This window comes from Medicago sativa, chromosome 3 (genome assembly GCF_051527215.1).
Source record: "Medicago sativa cultivar Bolivia chromosome 3, Bolivia_mono, whole genome shotgun sequence".
Taxonomy (NCBI): Eukaryota; Viridiplantae; Streptophyta; class Magnoliopsida; order Fabales; family Fabaceae; genus Medicago; species Medicago sativa.
Genome location: NC_140751.1, coordinates 82,157,401 through 82,183,763, shown reverse-complemented (window position 1 = coordinate 82,183,763; position 26,363 = coordinate 82,157,401). Strand labels below are relative to the sequence as shown.

The 26,363-nt window shown below is 33.3% G+C and overlaps 2 protein-coding genes and 3 long non-coding RNA genes across 10 annotated transcripts; 3 read left to right on the top strand and 2 right to left on the bottom strand.

Annotated features, from left to right (window-relative positions):
* Window positions 1–701: 701 nt before the first annotated feature.
* On the top strand, window positions 702–5,702 carry LOC146940930 (Homeodomain-like superfamily protein). Of its 2 annotated transcripts, none has more exons than XM_085754712.1 (5): window positions 702–1,242; window positions 3,222–3,260; window positions 4,587–4,715; window positions 4,812–5,036; window positions 5,245–5,702. In XM_085754712.1, the coding sequence occupies exons 1-5, from the start codon at window positions 741–743 to the stop codon at window positions 5,445–5,447; spliced, it is 1,098 nt and encodes a 365-aa protein (XP_085610838.1). In that variant the 5' UTR covers window positions 702–740; the 3' UTR covers window positions 5,448–5,702. The 2 variants fall into 2 exon arrangements, with proteins under 2 accessions (XP_085610838.1, XP_085610837.1); XM_085754711.1 differs by having other exon boundaries at window positions 702–1,317.
* A 6,098-nt stretch (window positions 5,703–11,800) lies between these two features.
* Window positions 11,801–13,956, bottom strand: MAD2 (DNA-binding HORMA family protein). Its single transcript, XM_085754710.1, has 6 exons — window positions 13,746–13,956; window positions 13,634–13,649; window positions 13,385–13,515; window positions 12,425–12,649; window positions 12,205–12,326; window positions 11,801–12,117 (listed from the first exon to the last, which is right to left on the bottom strand). The coding sequence occupies exons 1-6, from the start codon at window positions 13,816–13,818 to the stop codon at window positions 12,061–12,063; spliced, it is 624 nt and encodes a 207-aa protein (XP_085610836.1). The 5' UTR covers window positions 13,819–13,956; the 3' UTR covers window positions 11,801–12,060.
* Window positions 13,957–14,252: 296 nt separating this feature from the next.
* Window positions 14,253–17,680, top strand: LOC146940928 (uncharacterized). 3 transcript variants are annotated; one of them, XR_015032197.1, is made up of 5 exons: window positions 14,253–14,402; window positions 14,646–14,807; window positions 15,034–15,158; window positions 15,299–15,645; window positions 16,419–17,680. It is a non-coding gene; the product is annotated as an uncharacterized LOC146940928 (long non-coding RNA). The 3 variants fall into 3 exon arrangements; XR_015032196.1 differs by having other exon boundaries at window positions 14,636–14,807; window positions 15,495–15,645; XR_015032195.1 differs by having other exon boundaries at window positions 14,636–14,807.
* Window positions 17,681–18,832: 1,152 nt separating this feature from the next.
* LOC146940927 (uncharacterized) lies at window positions 18,833–20,472 on the bottom strand. Its single transcript, XR_015033511.1, has 3 exons — window positions 20,142–20,472; window positions 19,682–19,800; window positions 18,833–19,602 (listed from the first exon to the last, which is right to left on the bottom strand). It is a non-coding gene; the product is annotated as an uncharacterized LOC146940927 (long non-coding RNA).
* A 1,967-nt stretch (window positions 20,473–22,439) lies between these two features.
* Window positions 22,440–25,795, top strand: LOC146940926 (uncharacterized). Of its 3 annotated transcripts, none has more exons than XR_015032192.1 (4): window positions 22,440–23,015; window positions 23,113–23,312; window positions 23,470–23,605; window positions 25,220–25,795. It is a non-coding gene; the product is annotated as an uncharacterized LOC146940926 (long non-coding RNA). The 3 variants fall into 3 exon arrangements; XR_015032193.1 differs by having other exon boundaries at window positions 22,756–23,015; window positions 25,215–25,795; XR_015032194.1 differs by lacking the exon at window positions 25,220–25,795 and having other exon boundaries at window positions 22,756–23,015; window positions 23,470–23,746.
* Window positions 25,796–26,363: the final 568 nt, after the last annotated feature.

The following is a 26,363-nucleotide window of genomic DNA, read 5'->3' as shown; positions in this document are numbered from 1 at the left end:
CTCAAATTGGTATAGTACACAATTAAAGAACCATATCAACTTAATAATCTACATTATCAATATTTTAAAACGATTTACAAAATTATAAAAATAAAAATCTAAATATATAACACATACCAATTAAACTCAATAAAAAAAACAATTAAACTCAATGAATTTTTTTACAAAACTTTTTTGTTGCTCTAAATGCTCAAATTTTTAAGATAAAAAGATCACAATAATTCAAAGTTTGACCATGAAATAAATAAAAATTAAGCAAATATTGTTTCGTTCATAGTTCTTTAACCATTTAAGCTAAAGCCACTTATTTTTTTTAACAAAACTCTAATATATATTTTTGAAAACTAAGTGACAAAATTCTAATATTAAATGATAAATAATAATATACTATAGTACTTTACAAAACAAAATGATAAAGATTATTATCCAGAACCTCTGAAAAAAAAGATTATTTATCCAAAAAGAATATTTAATTTAGTTTTTCAATATAAAGAGACACACATGTCCACCTCAACCTCATCCGCTTTACACATCAAAGCCTTTACTTCACGCTGACAGATTTTTACAAAAACCCAAAACCCACCTTCTACCCTTTTCTTTACTACAAAATTTTACTCTTTCAACATTTTTTTTACTACAAAAAATTGACAATTGTAGATAGAAAACACAAAAAACATTGTCTTTTCCCTTTCCTCTTCTTCAATCGATTACAATCGAAGAATCTCAATTCCGCAGCAAAAATGTATTTATCATCAGAAAAGCCTCGCCCAATCGATTTCTACAAAGAAGAAGCACGCGACATGATGATGGAAGTAGTAGCCAACACCGATCTTCAACCACCACCACCGCCACCGCCGCAACACCACCACCACCTTCAACAACAACAACCGCAAATGATTCTCACCGCCGAGAGCAGCGGCGACGATCCTGAGATGGAGATCAAAGCTCCAAAGAAACGCGCGGAAACCTGGGTTCAAGACGAGACACGAAGCCTCATTGGTCTACGACGCGAGATGGATTCGTTATTCAACACTTCGAAGTCGAATAAGCATCTTTGGGAGCAGATTTCAGCGAAGATGAGAGAAAAGGGTTTTGATCGGTCACCGACTATGTGTACTGATAAATGGAGGAATCTTTTGAAAGAGTTTAAGAAAGCGAAGCATCATGATCGAGGTGGTGGAAGTGGTTCTGGTGGGAAAATGAGTTGTTACAAAGAGATTGACGAGATCTTAAGAGAGAGAAGTAAGTGTGGACAATATAAGAGTGTTGTTACACCTACTTCTAAAGTTGAATCTTCTTACATGCAATTTGATAAAGGTTAATTTTATGTTTTATGTTTTTAGTTCTATATTTGATTTCATGCTATGTTTCGTGTTTAGATAATAATAATAATGTTTGTGGCAAATTTGATTTGATGCTATGTTTGGATAATTGTTTATGTTTTTGGTTTATATATGCAATTGTGCTTATTTGAGTATAAGTTATTATGTTTGATTTGTACACTGTAGCTCAATCTTTTTTTAGTTAAAAACTGTTGTCACAGTCATGTTATGTTGTGAACCCCAGATTTGTCCCTAAAATCGGTGGCAGACAAGTCACAAGTGCGTGTTTATGTAGGCTTTCAAACGTGTGGTGTGAAATAAAATCCGGAGGGAACACGATAGCCTGTTTGTTTCGAATTATAGTGGAAGCATGCGGAAAAATTGATTGCCGATGCACTTTTTACAAAAGAAAGTTTTTGTCGTTTATTCTAGAATCTATTTTTGAGTTCTTAAACGATAATAATACTGCGGCTATCAACCTTTTGCGTAGCAGGATATGAACAAAACGCTATTGTTCCACAATAGAGTATTTAGTACAAAATATCATGAAATAGCGGACGCTATATCATAATTGCATAGTGGAATTTGAACAGGCCGCGGTTTTCCGTGATCCGCAGTTGATAGCACTTGCACAAACAGGGTAGAAGTGAATCTTTTAGAATGTCGGTCACACTAGTTGCTGTAGTGGACCCATTAAGGACTAATGTGGCAAATACATGGGGTTTTTATGGACTAAAGTGATTTGTGAATACTCTGGGATCAATGTGTCACTTCTCTGAATTTTGCACTAATGAGTTTATGAGTTTACTCGTAAAGAATGTGACTTTTGAGGTAATAATGGTAGAATTCAAACTATTTTTGTACAATGCATGTCCAGTGATGGTGTTTAAAACTTTTATAACTCCGGGGCATCAAACTTAAATCCAACTTGTTATTGACAACACTTGACTTGTGGCACAGATGCACAGGCAGTTTGTGTAAAAGAAATCGTGTATGTAGCATTAGTCAAAACCAAAGAGTTAGCATTCAACCAAGTCCAACAAATTTGGTCCAAAAAGAAGGGCTGATTTGGTATCTTTTTCAAACATTATGGCTTGAAATATTAGGCCGTGCTTCTTGTATTATGAAGTGGATATAATTCAATGAAATGCCCGACTATTAAAAACCTAACTATTCTTTTTGTAACTGCCTAATCAACTACATTTTCCAAATTCCAACAAATCCAGTCCCAAAAGGTGTGCATCTTGGTTAAAATTGCTATTTTACATGTTTGTATCGGTGTTGACAAATAGCAGCTTTAGCGGCCCTATACCACTATAACGTAGTGGAATTTTGGACAAACCACCATTGTTCCACCATATGCTATTTAGTACAAAATATTGTCAAATAGCGGCTATAGTGGTGCTATAGCACTATTGCACAGAGGAATTTTAACAGTCCGCTATTCTCCACTCTCTGCAATAGACAACATTGGTTTTTATACCTTAAGCTTTTATTATTTTTAATCTTCTTTGTGAAACCGAAATTTGGAGTAAAGAAAAAGCATTGAGTTGGCCTGTATAGCTTTAGGAAGTTCGCTTGGAAGTCAAATGTATATCTTTGTTAACAATCTACCCTTAGTAGATACTCAGCCCATATCAATTGATATCAGGTCTGACAGCTGTGTTATTTTTCTCTATGCTTACGATCTTTGATATACGAGAGTATAAATCACTGCAATTTGAAGGTTCTCAGGGGGGACAACTCCTACCCTCTTGAATCATCAAACCGAATTTAAGTGAATTGGTAATTTTTCCCTAGTTGCTGTTCTGAGTCATGACATTTGGATGTCTGTCTTGTTACAATTTCGCCCATTTTGTCTTTAGGAACAGTTAGTTGACTTATTATGTTGCTGTGCAGGTATTGATGATGCCAACATTTCTTTTGGACCCGTTGAAGGTATGTCTTTGAAGTCAGCTTTTTATTTTCTACTCTATGATAGTTCACTTGTGATGTGTCTGTGTCCTAAGATTATTTCATATTTTTCAGCTCATAAATCATGTAGGATCTTGATTAGTTGATTCCATGTGGCCATTTGGTTTGGTTCTAATCCTAGATTGCTGTATTGGAAAATAACACTAGTGTATGATACATTCAAACCAGCGACTCACTAACCTAATACCCTAGCCAAGTTGAATACTGGTCAAAGTTTTACAATATTTAAAATCTCACATGTTATTAAATTTTCTAAATTTTATGCTAATAAACTTAGTTTTGTAAAAAAAAATTGCAAAATATCAATACAAGTCTAGTTTTTTAAAACTATAATTAAATATATCTTTGATTTTTATGTAATATATTACATAATAAACTACTATTCTACTAAAATAATATGTATTCACAAAATGGGAATTTATATATGTACATATTATAATTCAAAAGTATATTTGTAGTATATGATTTTTTTGAAATATACATTTTACTCTTCAAATTTGAAAGTATATATATATTTTTTAGGGGAATTTAAAAGTATATATTATTTCATAAGTATATATATAGCAATCTAGCCGAGATTGGACCTAATAGGTTAATATATTATAGTTTAATAGATTGTACAGTAAACTACTATTCATAAGTATATATTTCAAATTTATATATGTTTAATATGTATTCACAAATTTTTTGTATATGTTCATTAACAATGCACTGGTTTAAAGAACATATATATAACAATCTGGCAGAGATTTGATCTAATAGGTTGACCACACAGGCCTTCGGTCCGGTTTATGGTTGAACCAATCGGACCGGCTGGTCCTGTCTCATTTTCTAGACGCACATGATTGCATGTGAATTTAACTGCTACCATAGGTGACCTGTTACCCTTTTGCTGTTCCTTTTTCTTGTAAACATTCCATATAACGATAAAAAAAATTGGACACATATTGAAATGTTACTTTGGAAAGCCTATTGAAATGAAAATTCAAATGCCGTACTAGTGTAATCTGTAGGAATGTTCTGGTTATTGCAATTTACTAGGAAGTCATTCAGCTCATGTCTGGCTGGTAACTATTTCTTTAAATAGTAGAAAAAAGTATTGTTGCTGCTTGTTGTAATCATCCATCAGTTTATCTTAATTAAAATGTCCAGTAGTAGTATTTAGGGAAGGGGGTTGTATTTAAAGGATTTAGATATATGTGGGATATCGTTTTGATGTTTAGGCATTCATTCTTTCCAAAGTAAAAGTTCCTTCATGTTTCTCATCATTCTCAAATACTTGGCAATTAGCTTCTGGAAGACCAACACTCAATCTTGAGAGAAGTTTGGATCATGATGGGCATCCTCTTGCCATTGCCGCAGCAGATGTTGCAGCAAGCGGAGTCCCTCCTTGGAATTGGAGAGAAACTCCCGGAAATGGTAAGCTATGCTATGTAAAGGACTGGTTCATTTTTTTCTTCTTCTTTAGGTTAATCGCTTTCTTATTTCTGATACTGGTTCTTACTATTATGGCAGGTGGGGAAAGTCAGTCTTGCTGTGGAAGGGTTATATCAGTCAAATGGGGTGATTATACAAGACGGATAGGTATTGATGGCACTCCGGAAGCCATAAAGGAGGCAATTAGGGCCGCTTTTAGGTTGAGAACTAAACGTGCATTTTGGTTGGAGGATGAGGAACAGATTATCAGAAGTATTGACCGTGACATGCCTATTGGAAATTACACTCTTCACCTTGATGAAGGTTGGGCTCAGTTTCTTCTTTTAGCTAACTTGTGCAAATTTCATGGTTTATTTTACTTTTAATGTCTAGGAGTTTAACTGTTGTTTAAAGTTCATGTACTGGGATTTGAGTTTGTTGACCCCTTACATTTAGGGCATACACTGCATTTCAGCCAAACCGTATTTTGTGCACCGTTTCTGTTGACGTAACAATATATTATCATTTGCAGGAATGGCCATCAAAGTATGCCTATATGACGAGTCTGACCATATCCCTGTGCATACTGAAGAGAAGATATTTTATACCGAGGATGATTACCGTGATTTTCTGGCACGTCGGGCTTGGACAGGTCTAAGAGAATTTGATGGTTATAGGAATATTGACAATATGGATGATCTTCGGCCTGGTGCCATATACCGAGGCGTGAGTTGAGGGCAGGTGCATGGCATGAACAATCTTCAAATATTTGCATCAAATGTCTAGATAAGTGGAGGGAACTGTGAGGATCTTTGACAATATATATGTGCAGCATTAACCTGAAACTGTATTTGTTTAGTTTGATAATGCTGTTTATAATTAGTCTATAATAGGAGAATGAACAGGTTCTTTTGCCTTGTGTAAATATGCATTGACAGTGAGAAAAAGAATTATTGTCAATATATTCTATGGGATAATTTTCAATTGTTACTTCTGATGCTGGTGAAGTTCTCCAGGATAGTGGCATATTCTTTTTCTAGCACGTTGCTTAAGCCGGAATCTTTTGAACCATCATGATTGTTAACCATAATCAGACAAACATTTTGTCATAAAAATTCAATCCTGGAAACTTTAGATGAAGGAATGCAAGATGTGATACAAGACCGTGGGGAGTGCTTTACCCACCTGTTGCGACGGTTGATGCACAAAGCAGCAGAGGAGTAGAGCGAGACATCGTGAGAACAAGGCACTGTCTGTCAATATGATAGCCCATAACCATCACATCACAGCTAATTATATTAAGTTCCTAAAAAAAAAGTAATCATATTAAGTGACATGAGTTATATACTATAATAAGTGGTTACGATTGTTCAAATAAGCTCTTCTAGCTTTCTAACAATTCCTTCAATTCCGAACCATACATCTCCTAGAGATTTGCTTTTATGAACTCCTTTTGACGTTTTCATATATGATTTATGAAAAAAGGAGCGTTGGAACGAAGTTGTAGCAGAGCCGCAAGACTACAAGAGCATCTTGAATGGAAGTATCAGAGTTTCATGGAAAGATGAATCGGTATTTTTTGTTCTTCTCATTGGAGGAGGGGCAATGTGGATTTCATAGAATTTGGTGATGAACCTTAAGAGTGTGTTTGAATGAGATAATTGGAAATTTTTAGATAATTTAAAATTTTAGACAATTCAATTGAATTTTCTTCATTTTAAAATATTTTTGTTTGGATAGAGTAATGAAAAACTTCACTTGATATTAGTGGCCGATTTAAAAATTATGAGAGGTCATTTTTCAATTTTGAAAATTTTGAGGGGTTGAATTGTAATCTTCAAAAAATTGGAATTGGGACCAATTAGAAATATTTGAAAATTTATAGGGGTTAGTTTGAACTTTTTGAAAAATATAGGCACCAACTTACAAATTTTGAAAAAATTATAAGTAGGAAGCAATTTGAAACTCCTACATTTTAAGTGTCATTAAAAATTCTTTAAATTTAATAACTTTGAAAAAATACTTCATAATTTTTCATCATTTTAAAAATTCTCCCTCCTTTCAAAAAAATATATTCTCCATAAATTTTTTTTTATGGTAATCCAATTTTTTTTAATAAGTGTGTAAGACTAATTTAAGTAATGAAGTTGAGCTTTTAAATAAAATTAATAGAGTAAATGTAAACAACTAATTTTTTTAATAAGTGATTAATTTTGCTTATATTTTATAATGAAGTGAGAATGATTTACAAATTTAGAATATAATTAAAATATACAATATACATTTTGATATATTCAAGGCACAACTCAGCCAAAATATTTTGTCAAAAAAAAAAAAAAAACTCAGCCAAAATATAATTATAAAATAACTTATAAACAAGCAAATACGAAAGCTAGTGTTTGCCCCAACTTGTTTTAGCCGTTAATGTTTTTTTTTAAAGACGTTAAAGTTGTTTGTTAAACATTTTTTCTATTTTGAAAAATTTGTTCTACGTTCTAATGTGTTTTTTCCCCTCAAAGATTACGACCACGATATTTTTTTCTATTCCAAAAATTCTTTCTATGTTAAAATGTGTTTTTTTCTTCATAGATTACCTCCAGAATATAATTTACATTATGAGTATTCTATCTACGTTATAATGTTGAATAATTTGTTAAAATATTTTAAACACATTTAAAAAGATTACTAAGAAAAATAACTTTTTTTGGTGGTGGCCGGGGTTTGTACTTGACCTTGCATATATTATGCATTGTCCTTTGCCAACTGAGCTAAGCTCACGATGACGAGAAAAATAATATTTAACATAAAATCGCTGCTTTTAGTTAAAAATAAAACATAAATTGTTGAGAGAAAAAACATTAATCGTTGCTTTCAAAAATCATAAAACATAAAATCGTTGTAATTTTTCAAAGAGAAAAGAACATAATATTAAAATGCATTGAAACAAGTAACAAAAAAAAAATGTATTGAAATAAGTAATAACGCGCATAAGTTATTTTACAATTATATTTTGGTTAATAATCATTGTTAAGGCTTGCCTAACCAACTGCTTAAATCTCTATATGGTTTAAAAAATGGAAAATGTTTCATAGACACCCTTTATTCCCATACACCCTTGCACTAGGAAGAGAGAAGAGGGGAGGAAAGAGAAAGTGTGCTTGTGCGGGGTCCACGTAGCTACGTGTCAGATTTTTGTGTGGGTGTTAAATGGTGTATTGCCACCTAGGGATGTCTATGTATCATTACTCGAGATATTCCCTGATAACATATAGAGAACTTTACGGTATAGAGAAATTGTGAATCAACAATTTATCGAATTGAATGACACAGAGAAGCATTAAAAGTAATCTATCTATCTATTTGCCTTGCATTTTGCCTATGTGGCAACTCTAGGGTTCTCATGCAAGCTTTATGATGATGAGGCAACATTAGCGAAAGTTTTCAATCTCTCCTAAAAAACTTCTTATTGTAACTGCCTAACTAACTATAACTGCCCTAAGTCCCTAACCAATCATAATTAACTCTAACTAGAGTTAGTTTATCAGTTAAGTCCAATCTAATGTACAAAATACAGCTGTCTTGTGTAACAAGTAACCATGCTAAAGACTTGAGTAACTTTTACTGATAACCGTTTCTGTTAGAGCTTATGTGACAGCTTTCACATTCTCTCCCGCCAGGCTTCTGCTTTCAACTACCACAGTGAGTTACAAGAATTGTTCTTGAAGAAGAAGAAGAAGAAGAAGAAGAAGAAGAAGAAGAAGAAGAACTTCTTCTTCTTCTTCTCTCCTCCTCCTCCTCCTCCTTCTCTCTCTCTCTCTCTCTCTCTCTCTCTCTCGGTTTCTTATTTTCAATTTCCTTCTCAGGTTGAAGCACCTTCTACGGGAAGCTGAAATCACAGAGCAAGGTTGATATCTCATTCTTACAGATTCTTACACAGAAACTCAAGGAAGCTGAAATCATCAGCAGGACTTCTTCTGGTGATTAGCTACCATTTAGTTTTCATGTACACTCCATATGTTGAATATTTTAATCTCATGCACCAAACCATAGGATTTTGGATTTCTTCAGTTAATGTATGTTTAAAAATTATAGAGATGTCATATGTACTTTGTTGATCAAATTCTACTGATTTTGTTGCTAAAAATATTTTGATCTATCTTTGACATGAATTCACAATTAAGCATCGTTTATGTTCGGTAAAATCAGAGATCTTGAAGTTTAAGTCTTGATCTTAAATTTCAGTACGTTGCTATTTTAAGTAGTTCTGAGAATATGTAATCTCTGCTTTTTGATGTTTGGTTTGAGGAGTCACATTGATTTCATCAGTTTTCAAAATTGTCTAGTGTGCATATTTGATCTTGTATATATAATGGTGCATCTTTGATGTATGTTGATTAGTTCTTGATTTTAACATTATTTCTTTTTCTTAACCTTAGAAAATGGTTGATACTAAGGAGTTGATTAGTTCTTGATTTTAACATTATTTCTTTTTCTTAACCTTAGAAAATGGTTGATACTAAGGAGCTAAACAAAGATGAGAGGGATGTTGTTGAAATATTGCTTGACCTTGAAGAGAAATTTGAAGCTCAAGCTCCAGTTCCATTACTTGACCTTGAAGAGGAATTTGAAGCTCAAGCTCCAGTTCCAGCTCCAGCTCAACCAGAGGTGAGGAGGATGCCCTCAGGCTTCACACTCAGGATTTGCCCCAGGTTGAGGATGCTGGCTACATGGGGGCGGAAGAGGGCTAGAAATGCAAGGGGACCGAGGAGACCAAGGGCCTTTCTCACAGCAATTTGGGGGCAAAGGAGGGCTAGAAATGCAAGGGGGCCGAGGAGACCAAGGGCCTTTCTCACAGTAACTTGGGGGCAAAGGAGGGCGAGAAGTGCAAGGGGGCCGAGGAGGGCAGTGAGGGAGGACGGTCGGGTGAGGGTCAGAAGGTCAATGATCTGGTGGTTTATGGTGCCAAGAGCTGCAAGGATGTACTTGTTGCTGAGAAGGGGCGGAAGGCTGAGAAGGGGTAGAAGGGTCAAAAATGCTAGGGGGACTAGGGACACAGCGGAGGCTCAAGGTACTGATGATGGAGCCAGTAATGAGGTCGAGGTTGTGAGGGCTACTGATGATGGAGACAGTAATGAGGCCGAGGTTGTGAAGATTATTGATGATGGAGACAGTAATGAGGCCGAGGTTATGAAGGCTATTGTTGATGAAGCCAGTAATGACGGCGATATTGCGAAAGATGAAGGTCATGATGGGATCCCAGTGGAAACCTTGGGGAAGTAGTCATATGCGGGTCGTTTCTTGTCATCTGTTCAGTTTATGTGTTTTTTTTTTTTTTTTTTTTCCGTTTACATTGTTAGATATGTGTACTTACACAATTTGAATGTTTTCCTTGTAATAAAATGTCAAACATATTGTACTGCATTTGGATTGATTTGCATACATTTAGTTACATCCCTTATCAATGTATGATTTCACAGTTGAATTGTTGTTTAACTACAGATTTTTCAAAATTCTAAGCACACCAAATTTAATCGATCGACAACTCTTAGTTGTAAAATATATCCCCCAAGGTATGCCTTCAGATTATAATTCATTAGGGACAGGTATCATTCCCGAGAAAATTATTTCAGGAGACAAAAACCTTGAAAAGGAATCTTTGATTGAAAATATCAAACTTTCATGTAGAAGAGTGGGACATTGATCGGGAATTTGACCGCTGCCATACACAACCTGTTAGGAAGTATTAACCATGACAAGCCTGTAGGAAATCAAACTCTTCACCTTGATGAAGGTTAGGCTCAGTTTATTCTTTTAGCTAACTTGTGCAAATTTAATGTGATACAAGCAGATTGTGGAGAGCACATGTTGCCATGCTGCATTTGTGGCAGAAGTCATATGAATAAGAGAATATTGAGGAAAAAAAGAGATAATGATGTGCGTGCGAGAGAGGGAAATCAAGAGAGTTGCAGAAGTACTTGCCGCAGAGTATCATGGTTCTGTTGGGCTAGATTGAAAAGATGTTTATTCGATTGGTCTTCAGGTGCGATAGATGTTGCACCTAAAGTTTTCTAAAAATAGGAGATAGATGCTGCAGAGTGGTGATGATAGTTGGGCACAAAGCAGTAGAGGAGTAGAGCGAGATATCATGAGAACGAGGCACTGCAAGAAGACTTTAGTGGCTGCACAAGATTACAAGTCTATGACTATAAGCGTCACAGGTTATTATTATATTTAGTGACATAAGTTATTATTATAAAGTGGTTAAAAATGTTCAAATAAGCTCTTACAGCTTTCTAGCAATTGCTTCAACTCCAAATGATACATCTGACATCTCTTAGATTTGCTTTCTATGGTCTCCTTTGATGCTTTCGTAATCAGAATTGAATTAATAATTCAGAGTGATTCACTAATTCATTAAACTAAAACGATAAATCCAACAAACCAGAACTTTGAAAGGATTAGGAAAAATGTCTTGAGATCCCCCTTACATGGTTACATGCACAACCAGATATGAACAAAGGAGTGCCGGAACAACTCTCTGGTAGAACCGCAAGACTATAAGTAACATGTTATAAGCTCAAATAAGCTTCCAAAATTCGTAGTAAATGTTTCAAGAGTAAACCTTCAATTTGATATCACTATATGGCTATATTGGTCATTATAGATTTATGATAGATAGTTCTTAATCTTCTCAATTCATCTGTCACCCAGTTATCTTCAAAATAGGAGAGAACCTAATAGTTTGAGGATTAACTTGATTGTTTAAAAAAAATTAGAGTAATAGTTTAAAGAACATGCTCTTGGAGGATTTGCTTTTTGTATGATCTCATTTTAACGCTTTCACACAGACAGATTCACTAATTCATAATATTTTAATGACCAAATTAAATATTCACTCTTGATTCAATATTTCATTTTATTTTTTGACAAGAGTTATTCATAAATATATTATCTCCTTTCTACTCCAACCAGAACTATGAAAGGATTAAGAATTTTATGTATCTCCTTTAAATGCTAGAATGATAGGTCCAAATACCCATGATTAAGAAAGGATTAGGAAATTCCTCGAGATCATGGATGATTCACTATTTCATAAAACTGAGTACTAGGGATGATTCACTATTTCATAAAACTGAGTACAATCAACCATAATTCTGAAAAGATTAGGGAAGTTTTTTGATATCCTTGCCAAAAGGAAAACATACAAAAGCGAGGAATAATACATTCATCCACATCAGTACACATCTAACCATGTGAATAGAAAATTCACAACTGGCACAATCCACTTGATTTGGAAAAAATAACAGAAACAGAACCATGACAAGAAAAGGACACAGGCGGCTAAGCTTTACTGCTCATCCCATTCGTCGTTCTTGTATGATACAAGTGTGTCAACCTTGTGAATCTGCATAACCAAAATAAGTATTACTTATAGCCAAAGGATAAACCATGTCAGTCGATAAATAACAAAATTGGTAAGTCCAAATTGCACCTTAGTATCAAAGGAATGCAGTTTCACCATTTGTGGATTAGCAATCAGCTTTGGATCACTCTCAGTCCAAGTGAATGGAACTTCCACATCTGTGTTAGTATATGCCAACACATCAAACACACCTGAAACAAATAGCCAAATTCAACTAGGAGATAAAACAATATAAAATGAAGATTAAGAAAGAAAAAACATAAAAAAGAATCAAAGAGTGACAGCATACAAGGTTCATCCAAGCATGGCAAATAGGTGATACTCGAAGCAATCTGCCTCATAATGGCCTGTATCTCTCTCATGATTTCCTTGTCACTCTTCTCCCTTGACTCGCCCTTCTCGACAACCTCGTTATCAGTCTCAATGCTGAAATTCCACCTTTCAAGGACTTCACCAGTGGACTTGCTCATTATAACAAGGACAATCCTCTGTAACTTGCCAGCTTCAAGCCATTCTTTTCAACATTCAAACAGTTTAATCATCAGGAACGGTCCACAATGATATCACAAAAAAACCACTCACTCTCAAATTCAATTAGGTATTAAAATCTCCATAACAGAACATTATTAAAATCTCAATATTATGGTTCACAATGGTACCTCAGAAAAATCACTCACTCTCTAGTTCAATTAGATATTAAAATCTCCATAACAAAATAGTATAAGCAAAAGTGAACATGTTTACAGGTATTAAAATCTCCACAACAAAATAGTATAAACAAAAGTTAACATGTATACATGTGTATTTTTTTTACCTAAAATGATATCACAAAAAAACAGTTGACTCAATAATTTGAGTAGGCATTAAAATCTACATAACCCAACTTACATGGATAAGGCTTGATTGTTGGTATTAAAATCTCCATAACAAAAAAGTATACATGTGAGTTCACAAAAAAAGTTATAATTTTCACAAATGAACTTTTAAGCCCATGATTGGGTTCACTATGAGTTTGTCAGAATCAGAATCACGGAAAACCAGATTGACTTTGCAAAATCTACACTCTAGAGCTTCAACAAAATTACGATGATACCGTGATTTTGTCAAATGAAATGTGATTTAAAATATGTATAAGTAACTGTCCCAACACTTAAATTTTATCAATTTCTCTAAACAAAGTAAATTGGTTATAAAGGGTTGTTAAATTGGTTATAGAAAGAAACAAAGTAGGGTTAGGGTTGTTAGTTACCAGAAAGCTGAGCGGTTAAATTGGTTATAAAGGACTTAACACCCTCATCTTCAGTAAGCAACATCGGAAGGCCATATTTCTTCACCTTCACAAAGCTTTCTTCTGGATAAACACCTCGATTGTAAAGGATGCTGAACAAATTCCCAATAAAATAAACAAAACCCTTGTTAATCAATATCACAAAATTTCACAAATAAATGATTTGAAAATATATACTAAACAAAAACCCTTAAACAAAGAGAATCAAACCTGTTAGCAGCATATCCTGGTTCGAAAATAGCACAAAAAAATAATCAGTGGAAAATACGAAAATGTAGAAAAATGAGTGAAATTGGGGGAAAAATGTGAATAATAATAATACCGAAGAACTCGCTAACGATTGCTGCAGAACCACGAAGAGTGATTATGTCTTTGGTAACTGTTTTTGATGCCATGATCAAGTGAAAGGATAGAGAAATTTTGGTAATTTTGGTAGTTGGGATTGGAAGAGTAGAAAAGAATGAAGTGAATCGAAAATGAGAGAAAAGAGGATAATAAAATAGGGATTCGAGTTGGAAAGAAACTTGTAGGGGAAGCGCCTTAACGGCTAGTTCTGCTTTTTGGTTTTCATTGCGCCTTTTTTTGTTTGTTTTTTTTATCCATAAGATTATTTTGAATTTGGTTATTTAACGGTCAAGATTGTGATTCCCTTATAAAAAAATGGAAAAAGATTGGTGAACCACTCTTTTGGTACACCCTTTTGGTACACCCGCTGATGTGGCAGGGGTGGTTTGGTAAATTCACGTGATAAGGGGTGGTTTGGTAAATTCACGCGTTCTGCCGTTCTCCATTCTTCATTCTTCATTGATTCACGCGTTTCACTTCATCCATTCCATCACGGCAACGACATCACCGATTTCTGCGTCATCACTGATTCACCATCAATCCATCATCAAGGCTTTCCTTCTTCTTCTTCCTTCACACCAAATCACTAATTCACTGATTCTGCTTTTCCAAACCAAGTAAACAACACTGTTTGGTAAGTGCTAAGTAAATAACCTCTCTTTCATTGATTTATTTTACTTTCTTTCATGAAATTGGGTGATTTTTGTTGAATGTTGAAATTGCTAAAATAGAGATTGATAGAGATTTGGTTGATTATTAATAGAAGTAGACAGTAGTAATATTTGATTTCTTCATATTTACTGTTTTGGGGGTTTTGTTAAAATTATTCAAATTTCAATGTATAATTGAATTTACTTTTTATTTCAGGTAAATTCAGGGAAAGGATTGAACCTAAGCGAGAAAAATGCCCACCTCATGTATTACAAGTTATAGACGAGGAACTCGCAAAGCTACAGCTATTGGAGGCTAGTTCTAGTGAATTCAGTGTTACCCGTAACTACTTGGACTGGTTGACTGCAGTGCCTTGGGGTGAATACAGGTTTGTATACATGTAATTTCATTCTTATCATTATTGCTAGAGATTTCGATGTATGCCTCATGGAGAACGCAGCCCCCCTAGAACAAGGTTTCAGCAAGAACCTTAGAAGTTGACAACTAAAATGCATAAGCATAATTTTCATAGGCTCTTGGATGAACTAAGTATGCATTTTGTAAGTTACTGTCATGAATACCATGAGTCTGAATCTGTTAATTTCATAATCCAGTGATGAGAACTTTCATGTTACTCGGGCACAAAAGATTCTTGATGAAGACCATTATGGATTAACTGATGTGAAGGAAAGAATATTGGAATTCATAGCTGTTGGGAAATTGAGAGGGACTTCACAAGGTAACTACAATCACTTATGTATTGTACCTCAGTTTTTTCTGGGTGTTTAGTTTGTGATAGATACTGCCCTGCTAAATGTTTTTTTTTTTTTAACAAACTGCCCTGCTAAATGTTGATATGTGTTTAATGTCTACCAACAGGTTTCATTTTCTGTCCTCTTGTTTTAGCCTTTTAGGCATATTAGAATTAGTTCCTATGGGTGTACCGCATATATACGGCACCTTGTATTTATCTTTTAAAAAATATAAATAGAACATTGCTCTTTTAAAAAAAAATACATTTTGATTTTATCACTGGCCTCTTTTCATTCCCTGAGCCGAGCCTCCGAATTCTCAGGGACGGCCCTGCAACCACCGTAGGCTAACACTCACGGCCGCATCATAATCTTCGTGTGACCCTGTTCCCTCTATCTGTCATGACCCTATTCTATCATCGTTGGAGATCACATCGTCGGAATCCGGTCGGAAACTGAATCTCTATGTTGAAGGTGAACTTTATCTTAGTTTTTTTTATTCCATTTTGTGATGTGGCTTTGTATTTAAGGTTTGTGGATTTTGGTGATTGCTCTCAAAAATTGGATAAACACTGATAAGTAATTAATAGTTATGAATTTAGTAAATTTTGATTTTGAATGTTTTATATTGTTAAGACCGATATCGGTAACACTAATAGGAAGATGAGTTTTATATGAATTATGGGGTAAAGCAAAAGAAGACGTGGTTGAAGATGTCTCTAGTCATGAAACACCAACCAATAGATGCACTTTTCCAAAATTGAAATTTGTTTTGAAATTAGCTGTTAAACCCTATACCCAAACCTGGTAAAGACCGAAATTTGCTTTGAAATAAGTTTACAAATTTTGGAATTGTTTTCCAAAATAATTTTGTAAAATATAAGTGTATGTTTCCAATTTTGGGACATATTTGTGTTAAATGTTGAATGATATTATTATGATGTTTAGTTCATAATTTTTCTGAAATCTCAGTCGGATTGTTTCATTTTGGCTGCTTGCCAATATGAGATTTGATACTTATAGTTTTATGAACATTTTGCTTCTTACCCGCTTTGAGGTTCTTCTTATGTTAATGCTTGCATTTGATTGGAATTGCATATGAGTTTGGGATTGTAATTTGTGTTAGTTAAGTGCATCTATTTTTGAGTTTGTTTGTGTAAAACATGTTATACATAGAAGATCATTCACTTCTCATTGTATTGTTTGTTAGTAAAAACTCATAAGTTTTCCCCCAATTATTTAGTCAGATTTTTGTTGATCCTCTGATTAATATGACGTAGAGATTGTGCCAAAAATTCTTAGTCAAATGCCGTTAAGTGTCTCTCAATTCGGGTTAGTTTTCCTAAAGTCTGTAAAAGGTGGATGTATGTTCACCTCTCACTCATGCTCATTATTCAACTTTGATAAGTACTCAGATTTATTCCTTTCAAAGAGAGCACATAGACAAGTAGTGAGAAAGAGACAAAATCTATATGAAAATAAAAATTGCACCCCCGGAAAAAACATGGTTCAGTCATTCTCAATCTTTTTTTTTAGTAATTCACATCTCACACAGGGTAACTCATTTGAAAAATAATGGTGAATTCTAGCACAATTTTTGTTAGTTTTCCTAACTCGGATATAGAAAGTTATACAATAGTTCACATATGAACCCTGCATATCAGTTAAGATCCCGCAAAATTGCCTCAGATGTAGGCATTGCACAAAAAATACGCGTAGAAATAGTGAGAAGGAGACTAATTGGAATGAAGAAGTTTGTCAAATATAGAAAATTATTCACATATAACTCATGTTATAAGTACTACATGTATGTTTTAGAGGATTTCAGTTTTCCTATTTCTGCAATTGATGATCATTGGTATGAAATTGAATAGCAGTTTCTATAAGTTTCTTGGAACAAGGTACATATATTAATGTGATTGTTGTTGGTATAAATTGGACCCGTATGTAATTTTTCATTTTTGGAGTTGTTTTGTGGCATATTTTATTTTGCATTTGATAATGATTAGTAATGTGTTTGTTGTTTGGGATCAAAAAAATTAGTTGATTGCAAGAAGACTCAATAACTAACACTTCAGGTTTTTAATGATGACATTGAGCAATATAAACGATTGGGAATGGAATTATAATATTACCCCTTGATCTGGAAGTACAAACTGAAAAGAAGCTTCAATTTAGGTTGTTGTCAATTGTCATGACTTGATATACCCAAGGTGAAAGATAAGAAAGATCTTGGAATCATGAAAGTCAAGGTCTTGTATTACCAGTTTAACAAAGAGGAGGGATTGGTTGTACTAGAAGAAAAGATGAAAAGTGTATGGGAAGGACCATAACATGATATAGTGGCTCAAGAAAGAATGAGTGATTCTTTGATAATTGACAGATTTCTTTGTAATGTTTTGACTTGGATGTGTAATATTAAGGTATTGTAAACATTGCTTATTTATTGTAAATCAATGGGAAATTTATCACTGAAATATCAAAAGATATAGATTCTATGTTTCTTGAACTCTTAATATCATGTGAAATAGTGATAAAGACAATTTGGTCATGAAAATAAAATGTGGTTACACCTTTGTTAAAAAATGGTTAAACGCAGATCATTTTTGGATAGTTTTCCTAAAGTCTGTCAAACAATGAAGATCATTCACCTCACTTTATTATCATCAAACAATGAGTAAATAGTTTAAGCTCGAATACATATATCGCCTTAAAATGATATTGTTTTCACTACATTTTATCACTTTCAGTGATAACTCGCCTTAAAATAATATTGTTTACACAGGAAAATTATGTATAACCAAATATTTGAAGTGTGTAACCACAATTTTACAAAGGCGTAACCATGTTTTTTTTTCTTTCATGTGTTTAAAACTAGTCGTGAGACATTCTAATTTACGAAAAAATGGTTACGCCTTTGACAAATTATGGTTATATTGTTCGTTTATTTGGTTATCTGTAACTTACATGTGCAAAAAAAAAAAAACAATTCAAGCCAATTGTCAGTGAGACATTCTAATTTACGAAAAAATAGTGTTCACGCATATGTAAAAATGTGGTCATACAGACCATATATTTGGCTAGTTTTTCTTTCCCAGGTGTAAATAATATCGTTTTAGGCGAATCGAACGTATGATCTCATTTGATCACTGCATTAAAATCCTTTCAAACGATAAATAACTTCTTTTACAATCTGCAAGTTTATCACGCCTAAAGACGGACAAGTTCTAATTTCTGAAAAAATAGTGGTCACGCATATTAAAAAATGTGGTCACACATACCATATATTTGGCTAGTTTATCTTTACCAGGTATAAATAATCTTGTTTTAGGCAAATCAAACACACAATCTAATTTGATCACTCCACTAAAAGCAATTCCAACAATAAATAACTTATTTTACAATTTACGAGTTTATCACGCCTAAAGACGGACAAGTTCTAATTTCTGAAAATATAGTGGTCATGCATATGTAAAAATGTGGTCACACATACCATATATTTGGCTAGTTTATATTTACCATGTGTAAATAATATCGTTTTAGGCGAATCGAACGCATGATCTCATTTGATCACTGCACTAAAAGCATTTCCAACCATAAATAAACAGTTTTACAATCGGCAAGTTTATCACGCCTAAGGACGAACAAGTTCTAATTTATGAAAAAATGTGGTCATACAGACCATATATTTGGCTAGTTTATATTTCCCAGATGTAAATAATTCCGTTCAAAAGAGATAACTCATGGGACAATTATTGATGTCTTAAATTTTTTTAAAAGCAATTAACTCCTTCAAAACAAGCTATAATCAGTTGAAATAAACATGTCAATGTCATCAACCTTGAAAGCAAACACACATTCTTCAAATGACATCTTGGCATGAATTTGTAGCAAATAGCCATGTATCCAAATAAGATAACCAAAGGGACGAGCACAATGATCCCTTAGGATATTGAAATCAGAAAATTCTCTCGAAGGGTGATCAGGCCTTTCACCACAGTAGGCAACATTCTCATCACTTGAAGCACAAACAAAAAACATAATAACATCTGGTGCCTTGTGGAGTCGTATATGTATTTGCAACAGAAAAATGAACAATGTTGCTGCTTCTAACATTCCAATCGGAATAAGTCTTGTTAATAGCATATCAACAGCAGATTCATAAGCAAATAAAAATATTTCTCGATGACTCAGACTACAAACAATCAATTTGAGACCACAAAACACCACATTCCGCCCATTCCGGAGCCAATCAAAACACCACATTTTGTTTTATCTAACTCATCCATTACTTCTTCAGTAATTCCAGCATTGACCAAGGCTTTTTTTTCCAGCTGTCAGCAGATACAACATAAATTTATCCATCCTCTTTGAAAACTTTGGTGCTACAAAGCGATCAGTTGAGAAAGATTTGATCTCCCCAGCAATCCTCTAGAAACATAGAATACTTAATATCAAAAAACTACAAAAGGCACGAATATGAATGAACTTCGGAAGAAATATTGTTTACCGTTGGATATTGTGCACAATCAAAACCATTAATCTCGCTTATCCCACTAACACCATCAAGTAGATTATTATAGCACCGATATCTCTGATCAAAGGCGTGTCCGGACACAACACAAGTGACTACATTCAAATAATTCAGTACATATTATTGGTGTCGATGTGTCAGTGTCTGCGCTTCATATATAGATATAAGCAAATTAATTAATAAATTAAAACAACAAGCATATTTACATTTGCAAAAATGAATAAACAAAGCTGATACAGAAACAAGGAAAAAAACTAAAATCAAATGCTTATTGTTTCAAAATAACTAACATAAAATTCATCATGATATAAAAATTAATTATAAACTACAAATAAGAAAAAAAAATAATAAGCATCAGAATTAACGAATAAACTTAAAATAATAAAATGAAATGAAAATTGAGTAATTAATAATATTAAAAAAAGTGTGAAATTACCAGAACGGGGCATTCGATTGGGAGAAGAGAGATTAAGGTGGTTGTTCCTGCTGCGACGACGAGAACGATGAGATTGAGAAGAGTGAGAGTCACACGTGACTGACATGCAAGCAGCAACAAGCCACGTGCAGAGAGGAGAGGAAAGTGAAGAAGCCATGAAGAGAATGAGAATGGTGTGAAAGAGATGAATAAGAATGATGGAAGAAAGGTTAAGAATTGAATTTAAGGTTTTTTTTTTGTTAGTTTTGATTTTGATTTTGATTTTGATTTTAATTTTTGTGGTTGGTGTTTGAGTGAGGGAAGAGAAGAGAACTGGGTGCGATGAGAAGCAGAGTTCTGCACAACAGCAGTAGTAAATCACTAACTGCTTAAGGATGAGTGGAGTGTGGGGCCCACATTGCCACATGTCATTTATTCATGTGGGTGTAGGAGTGGTATTGCCACGTTAGGGTGTATGTGTATCAGGACTCTAAAAAAATAGAGGAATGATGTTTTGATTAATAATATCGTCGAATGTTTACACGCAACAGCTGCCATTAACCACACGCAAACGCCGCGTCGATAGCTACCTTCTGATCAGGTACAATCGTATACTATATAAAGAGAATACATGAGTTCAAGATGTTTTTTTTTTCTTACCTATTTTACCTTTCATTTATACTATTTTAATAGATTTTGACCCGTGCGTTGCACGAGTTTTCTCGACTATAATAGAGACCAATAAATAATCTTTAACCCGTAAGATCATTGATATGGTATAAAATATTTTCTTCAAAAAAAAAAGCAAGCGGATAGGAATGAAATTGGTGTGCAGTGCATTTTTTAGATGGAATTTGTTAGGTTAAATAATTGCAAACTTAATAAAGCAAATGAGCGGGAAAAAATTAGGTTAAGTTGCTTCAGACGTAACAAAATTAATATATAAGGATTTAAGATTTATTATTTTATCCTTTAATAATATTATTTAAAATTTAATTTAAAAAATTATATTATATCGAAATAGGAATATTACACCACAATAGGATCAATATTATCTATACTATATATAAAGAGGATACATATTTTAGTCTGCCTATTTTATTATTACAATTGTACCCTTAAACAAATTTTCTTATATTAAAGTTATATTGTTTTTTTTTTTAATAAATGTTATATTGTCAGTGACTCAGTGTTATTAAAAAAATGTATAATATTTGTTAAATTATTGTACTCATTGTAAAAGATAAACATGGTTTGTTGGGTTTGTTACAATTTATACTTATAACTTTAAACAAAATTAAAATTTCATATAAAATATTGTTCATAATTTACACGCGTTACCGCGATAGAAAGAGCGGAAAGACGGACAAGTGTTAGTTGTTATAGTAAGAACGACCTTACTTTATCTGTACTATACTAGCGAAAAGACGAACATTCATGCATCTGTTTTTCCGTTCTTTTTAATGCGCTAACACATGCAGATTACCAACGATATTTTATAGAAATTTTGCGTGTAAATTACAAACGATATTTTATATAAAACTTTTGATATATATTAAAATTATAAGTATAGATATTTGTGACTTTCAAATGTAACAAACTCAATAAACCATATTTATCTTTTTCTATAACAAATATATAAAAAATTCTTATCTTTTATAATAACGCCAAAAATATAACATTATTATAGGAAAAATTATTTAAGGGTATAATTGAAATAACAAAAAACGCAGCCCAAAATCCCCTATTCACTTTATATATCTATTATATACTATATATAAAGAATATGCTTTAAAATACACGAGTTTGAGCTGACTTTTTCATTATTTTTCTTACCATTCATTTAAACTATTTTATTTAATATTTTATCCTTTAATAATATTATTTTAAATTTTAATTAAAAAAATTAAAATACATTACACTAAGGATGATAGAGATTTTATATTGATTTTTTTATAATTTCAATTATACTTTTAAACCGTTGAATTAACAACTTAAATAATCTATTTAATTTTAATTCCTAAAAAAAAATTTATTTTCTCAAAGGTAAAACTTAAAAAACCTAGTTTAAACCTAAAAAACTTTAAAACTAAACCGATATCTTACTTACTAAAACTTATCCCCCAAAGCTATTATTAACCTTAATCTTTTCCCTCCACTTTTCTAAGCCATTGGATGCTGATCATTTAAGCGCCATTCATTGTGAGCCATTTATCATCTACACTTAATGCTTTTCTCTTTGCTATCACACAACACAGCACACGGTGCATTTTCAAAATTCCCCCATTAAACTTGATGCCTTTTCCAATGCCTTTTTTCAACATACATGTTCCGCTCCTCCATGCATATTAAAGTTCTCTCTATTTCCCACGCCCATTATTATGCAGTAAACCTTCGTTGCTCTTTCTCTCTCATTCTCTCTTCTCCGGACTCCACTTTGGTGCCATAGCTTGTGTGCCATTGGTGCCATAGCTTGTGTACCATTGAATCTCCACCACACACACACATCACACACACATCCCCACACACATCCACACACATCAATGGCCAGGATTTTCCCAATGGCACCAATGGCACACAAGCTATGTCATGAAAGTATTTTCCCTCTTCTCCTATCTCAATCTCTGCTCTTCTTCTCTCAGTTTTTTCTATTCTCTTCTTCATCTCCTTCATAGAACAACGATGGATCCGTCAACTCCGATGGAGATGAATTAATGTTGTTGGTGTTGTTTTCTTCGCTGAAACCATCGCCGCTAATTAAAGTACAATCAAAACCCAGATGAAAAAAACGAAAAAGATTTCAAATTTACAAAATTCGTCACGGCGGCGGACAGCAGAGAAGAAAGATGATTGCAGCAGTGAAGGTTCCGCCGACATGATTCAATTTTTCCGCAGGTAATATTTACATTCCTTACTGATACACGCAGTCAAACAGTTGAATCTATTTTTTTAACAAACCGTGTTTTTAATTTATTTATTGGGTGAATTTTAGTGATGGCACTGGGTCGATTGATTGAGCAACTCCTGAAACAAGGGAAGTCGTGTGGTGATTCAATTCAAAACTGCTTCACTTCACTAATGGAGGTATCCATTCAGTTGAAAGAATTACAAGATGGGAAAGGAGATGAAGTAGAGGATGAAGATGGCGTGGATGAGGATAGTGACGATGATGACTCCGAAGATTATGATGAGGTTAATCTTTACAGTTTCTTCATGTATATCAGTTTTTAGTGTTTTCGTAGACTTAAATCTCCTTTTGTCTACAAGGTTCTGTGATTAACATGTTCTCTTGCTTACTATGTTTATTAATATTTAACAGTTCTTAATCCTGTGGGTCTGTTTAAATTAGGACTCTGAGGTTGAAGAATATGAATAAACAGAAGAAGAATTTCTTGGTATGCTAAAGCTGACCGGGCATTGGAAGATGGTTCAGTTTTCACAAAAGGAGGGGGATGTCGAAGATCAATAACTGGATATGGAATTAGGTAAGCCTTCTCAATATTTTTGTTATTTGGTACTTGCATCAATTTTATTAGTTGTATCTTGGTTCGGTGTAATTTAACTTTTGTTGAATCTCAACATTCAGAATAGTTTATTTTTTAGTATCATTTTCAGAAAATTAATGATGTTGAGAAAATTACTATGTTTGGATTTTCAGTTCCAGCTTTACTTGTTGTCTCCAAGGTTTAGTTTAGGGTTGCTTATTGACAACTTGATCATAGACTAAAAATGTGTGATGTTTGAATTGGAATGTATATTTGCTAGCTAGATGCTATTATCACATGATTGTTATTTCCTTTACATGTCAAGTTGAAGAATCTAGAATTTGTGATTGTGGAAATTCAAGAATAAAAGGGATAGCATTTGCTTATTGAAATTAGACAGAGAGCATTTGCTTTGCTTAATTTTTTGTTATTTGTTATTGAATGAGTTTTTTTTAATTGCATTGCTATCAATTTTACTATTGCTTACTTATATCGAGTACAACAAATTAAGTGATTCAAAAAAATAACTACTGCTAATAAAGTTCATTGGTTTTGTTTGTATGGATTATAGAATGTCACAACTTTTAGCTTATTATTAATTCCTTTGTTGAAGTTTAGATATGCTTCATTGTATGGGATAATTATTTATGATTTTGGGTCTAGATGTTAAACAAATTACTGAAGGATTAATTTTATTTTTCTAACCTTTTGAGAGGTTAGTTACTCATTTTTTTGGAGTTTTTTGGTTTGGTTCGCCTCAACTGTAGCGGGTATTCCTGCAGTTTTGCTTCTGTTGTGCGGTGTTTCTATCATCTGCTGCATCAATTTGTATTATTTGAGTTAGTGTGTTCTGCTGCATTGATTTTGTGTTCTCTGCCTTGGTTTAGTGTCCTGGTTGGTCCGAATCTGTTTGGACTGTTGTGCCAGTTTTGGTTTCTAATGACATATTCTATTTAATTTAATTCAATCACCCACGATTTATACAATATTCTCTGAATCGGCTCTCGGTGGCAATCTAGCTTGCAGTGACGGTTTATGCGGCGGTGATTGCCTGCCGTGGCTCGATTAGAGTGAGTTGTTTCCATCTTCTTCCAACGTGATGCATCTTTTTGTTTATGTTTTTTAGCGTTACCTACTTCTCCTGTTACATGTTTGCTTGAATCACTCATTGGATTTCACTTTCGTCTTTCATGTCTTTTAGTGCTACAAGTGCGTGCTTTTAGATTTGAAATTTTCTTCATTCCTGTTATATTATTCATTGCCTAAATGTATGTTTCGAAAATTAGTTCATTCACAAGTCTAAATCCAACAAGTAATTTTTATCCACAAGAATATGGTCACTTAAGTAATTTTAGAATATGCATCAACAAGTCTCTTCCTCCAACAAGAGATACAAAAGCTGTCATAACAAGCTTTAACTTCATGTTATGATTAAGAAATGGTAATTGAAATAATAACTATTTGTGGAGCAGCTTTTATTCTACTATTTGTTTTGTTCTGCAAGTGCTTTAGTACAAAATACAAGTTTTTAATTTATGTTTATGTTGGTTGTTTGTATTGAATTCTCTTGCTTTTTGGTTTTTCGAACAATTTGGTGATGTGTTGATAGTCCAGGTTTTCGTGTGGAAGCTTCTGCAGAAGAGGCTGCCGAAAATGTTGAATTTAATCACAAGAAACATTAGGCCTGCAGATCATAATTCATCCCTTGTGTTCTGTTCAGACAATAATTATAGCGAGGAACATCTATTTTTTGGCTGTCAATGAAGTGTTGTGGTTTGGTTTGAGGTTTATCAGTGGATTGGAGTGTCAATTTTAACTCATGTAGATCCTGTGGTACATTTGCTGCAACATAATGTGTCTTTGTGGGGAGTGAAAAACAAAAGGCTCAGTCTATTGTTGTTGGGAGATGTTGTTGGGAGAGGTTGTTTGGTCTTTATAGATTACTAGAAATAATATAATTTTTATGGACAGTATTTCTAATGTGGTTGGACTGCTAGATTGTGTTCAATCTCTTAGTTGGAAATCGATGTTGTCGAAAATAGGTAGCAGATAGAGAATGACATTTTCAGGCTGGAGTCTATGCCATTTAGACAGTAACTTTGACATAATATATTTGACAAAGTACTTGAAGAAACACAATATTAACAAAGATAGAAGAATGAGGGAGAGGAATAAGAGTAATTCTATGATCAACATAATGTAGAAATTTCAAAGTTTTATTTTGTAAAAATTTATTTGTATTCTTACCCAAAATGTCTTATTTTCACTCATTTTTATAGTTCATTTCAAAGTCCATCAACCATAAATAAGTGCTTCTAATACAATTATTATTACAAGTTGATTCTTAATTTTTTTTATATGTAGACTGAGAATGCAAGTACCAACTAAAATTCACACATAATTGCAAGATTTAAGATTCATACCGCGATCAGGATGTTCAACATAACAATATTAGTATTGTGTTGTTAGATTGTTAAACTTTTTCCACTTCCCATAAACTTTAATTTTTTCTTACACTTATTATTTTTGGTTCTTAAATAATGGTTCAAACAATTATTTCTATGAGTTGAAATTCCAGCTCATAAGACCCGTGGTGCACGCATGGGTCATCAATCTAGTTTCTCAAAATTAAAAAGATAACTAGTCTAAATACCCGGCGTTGCCCGGGTTAATTATTATAAGCAAATTTTTGTGTTCGGGCAAACATAAATATATTAGGTTGAAATAATTTAAATTCATAAATAAAATTCATTAAACA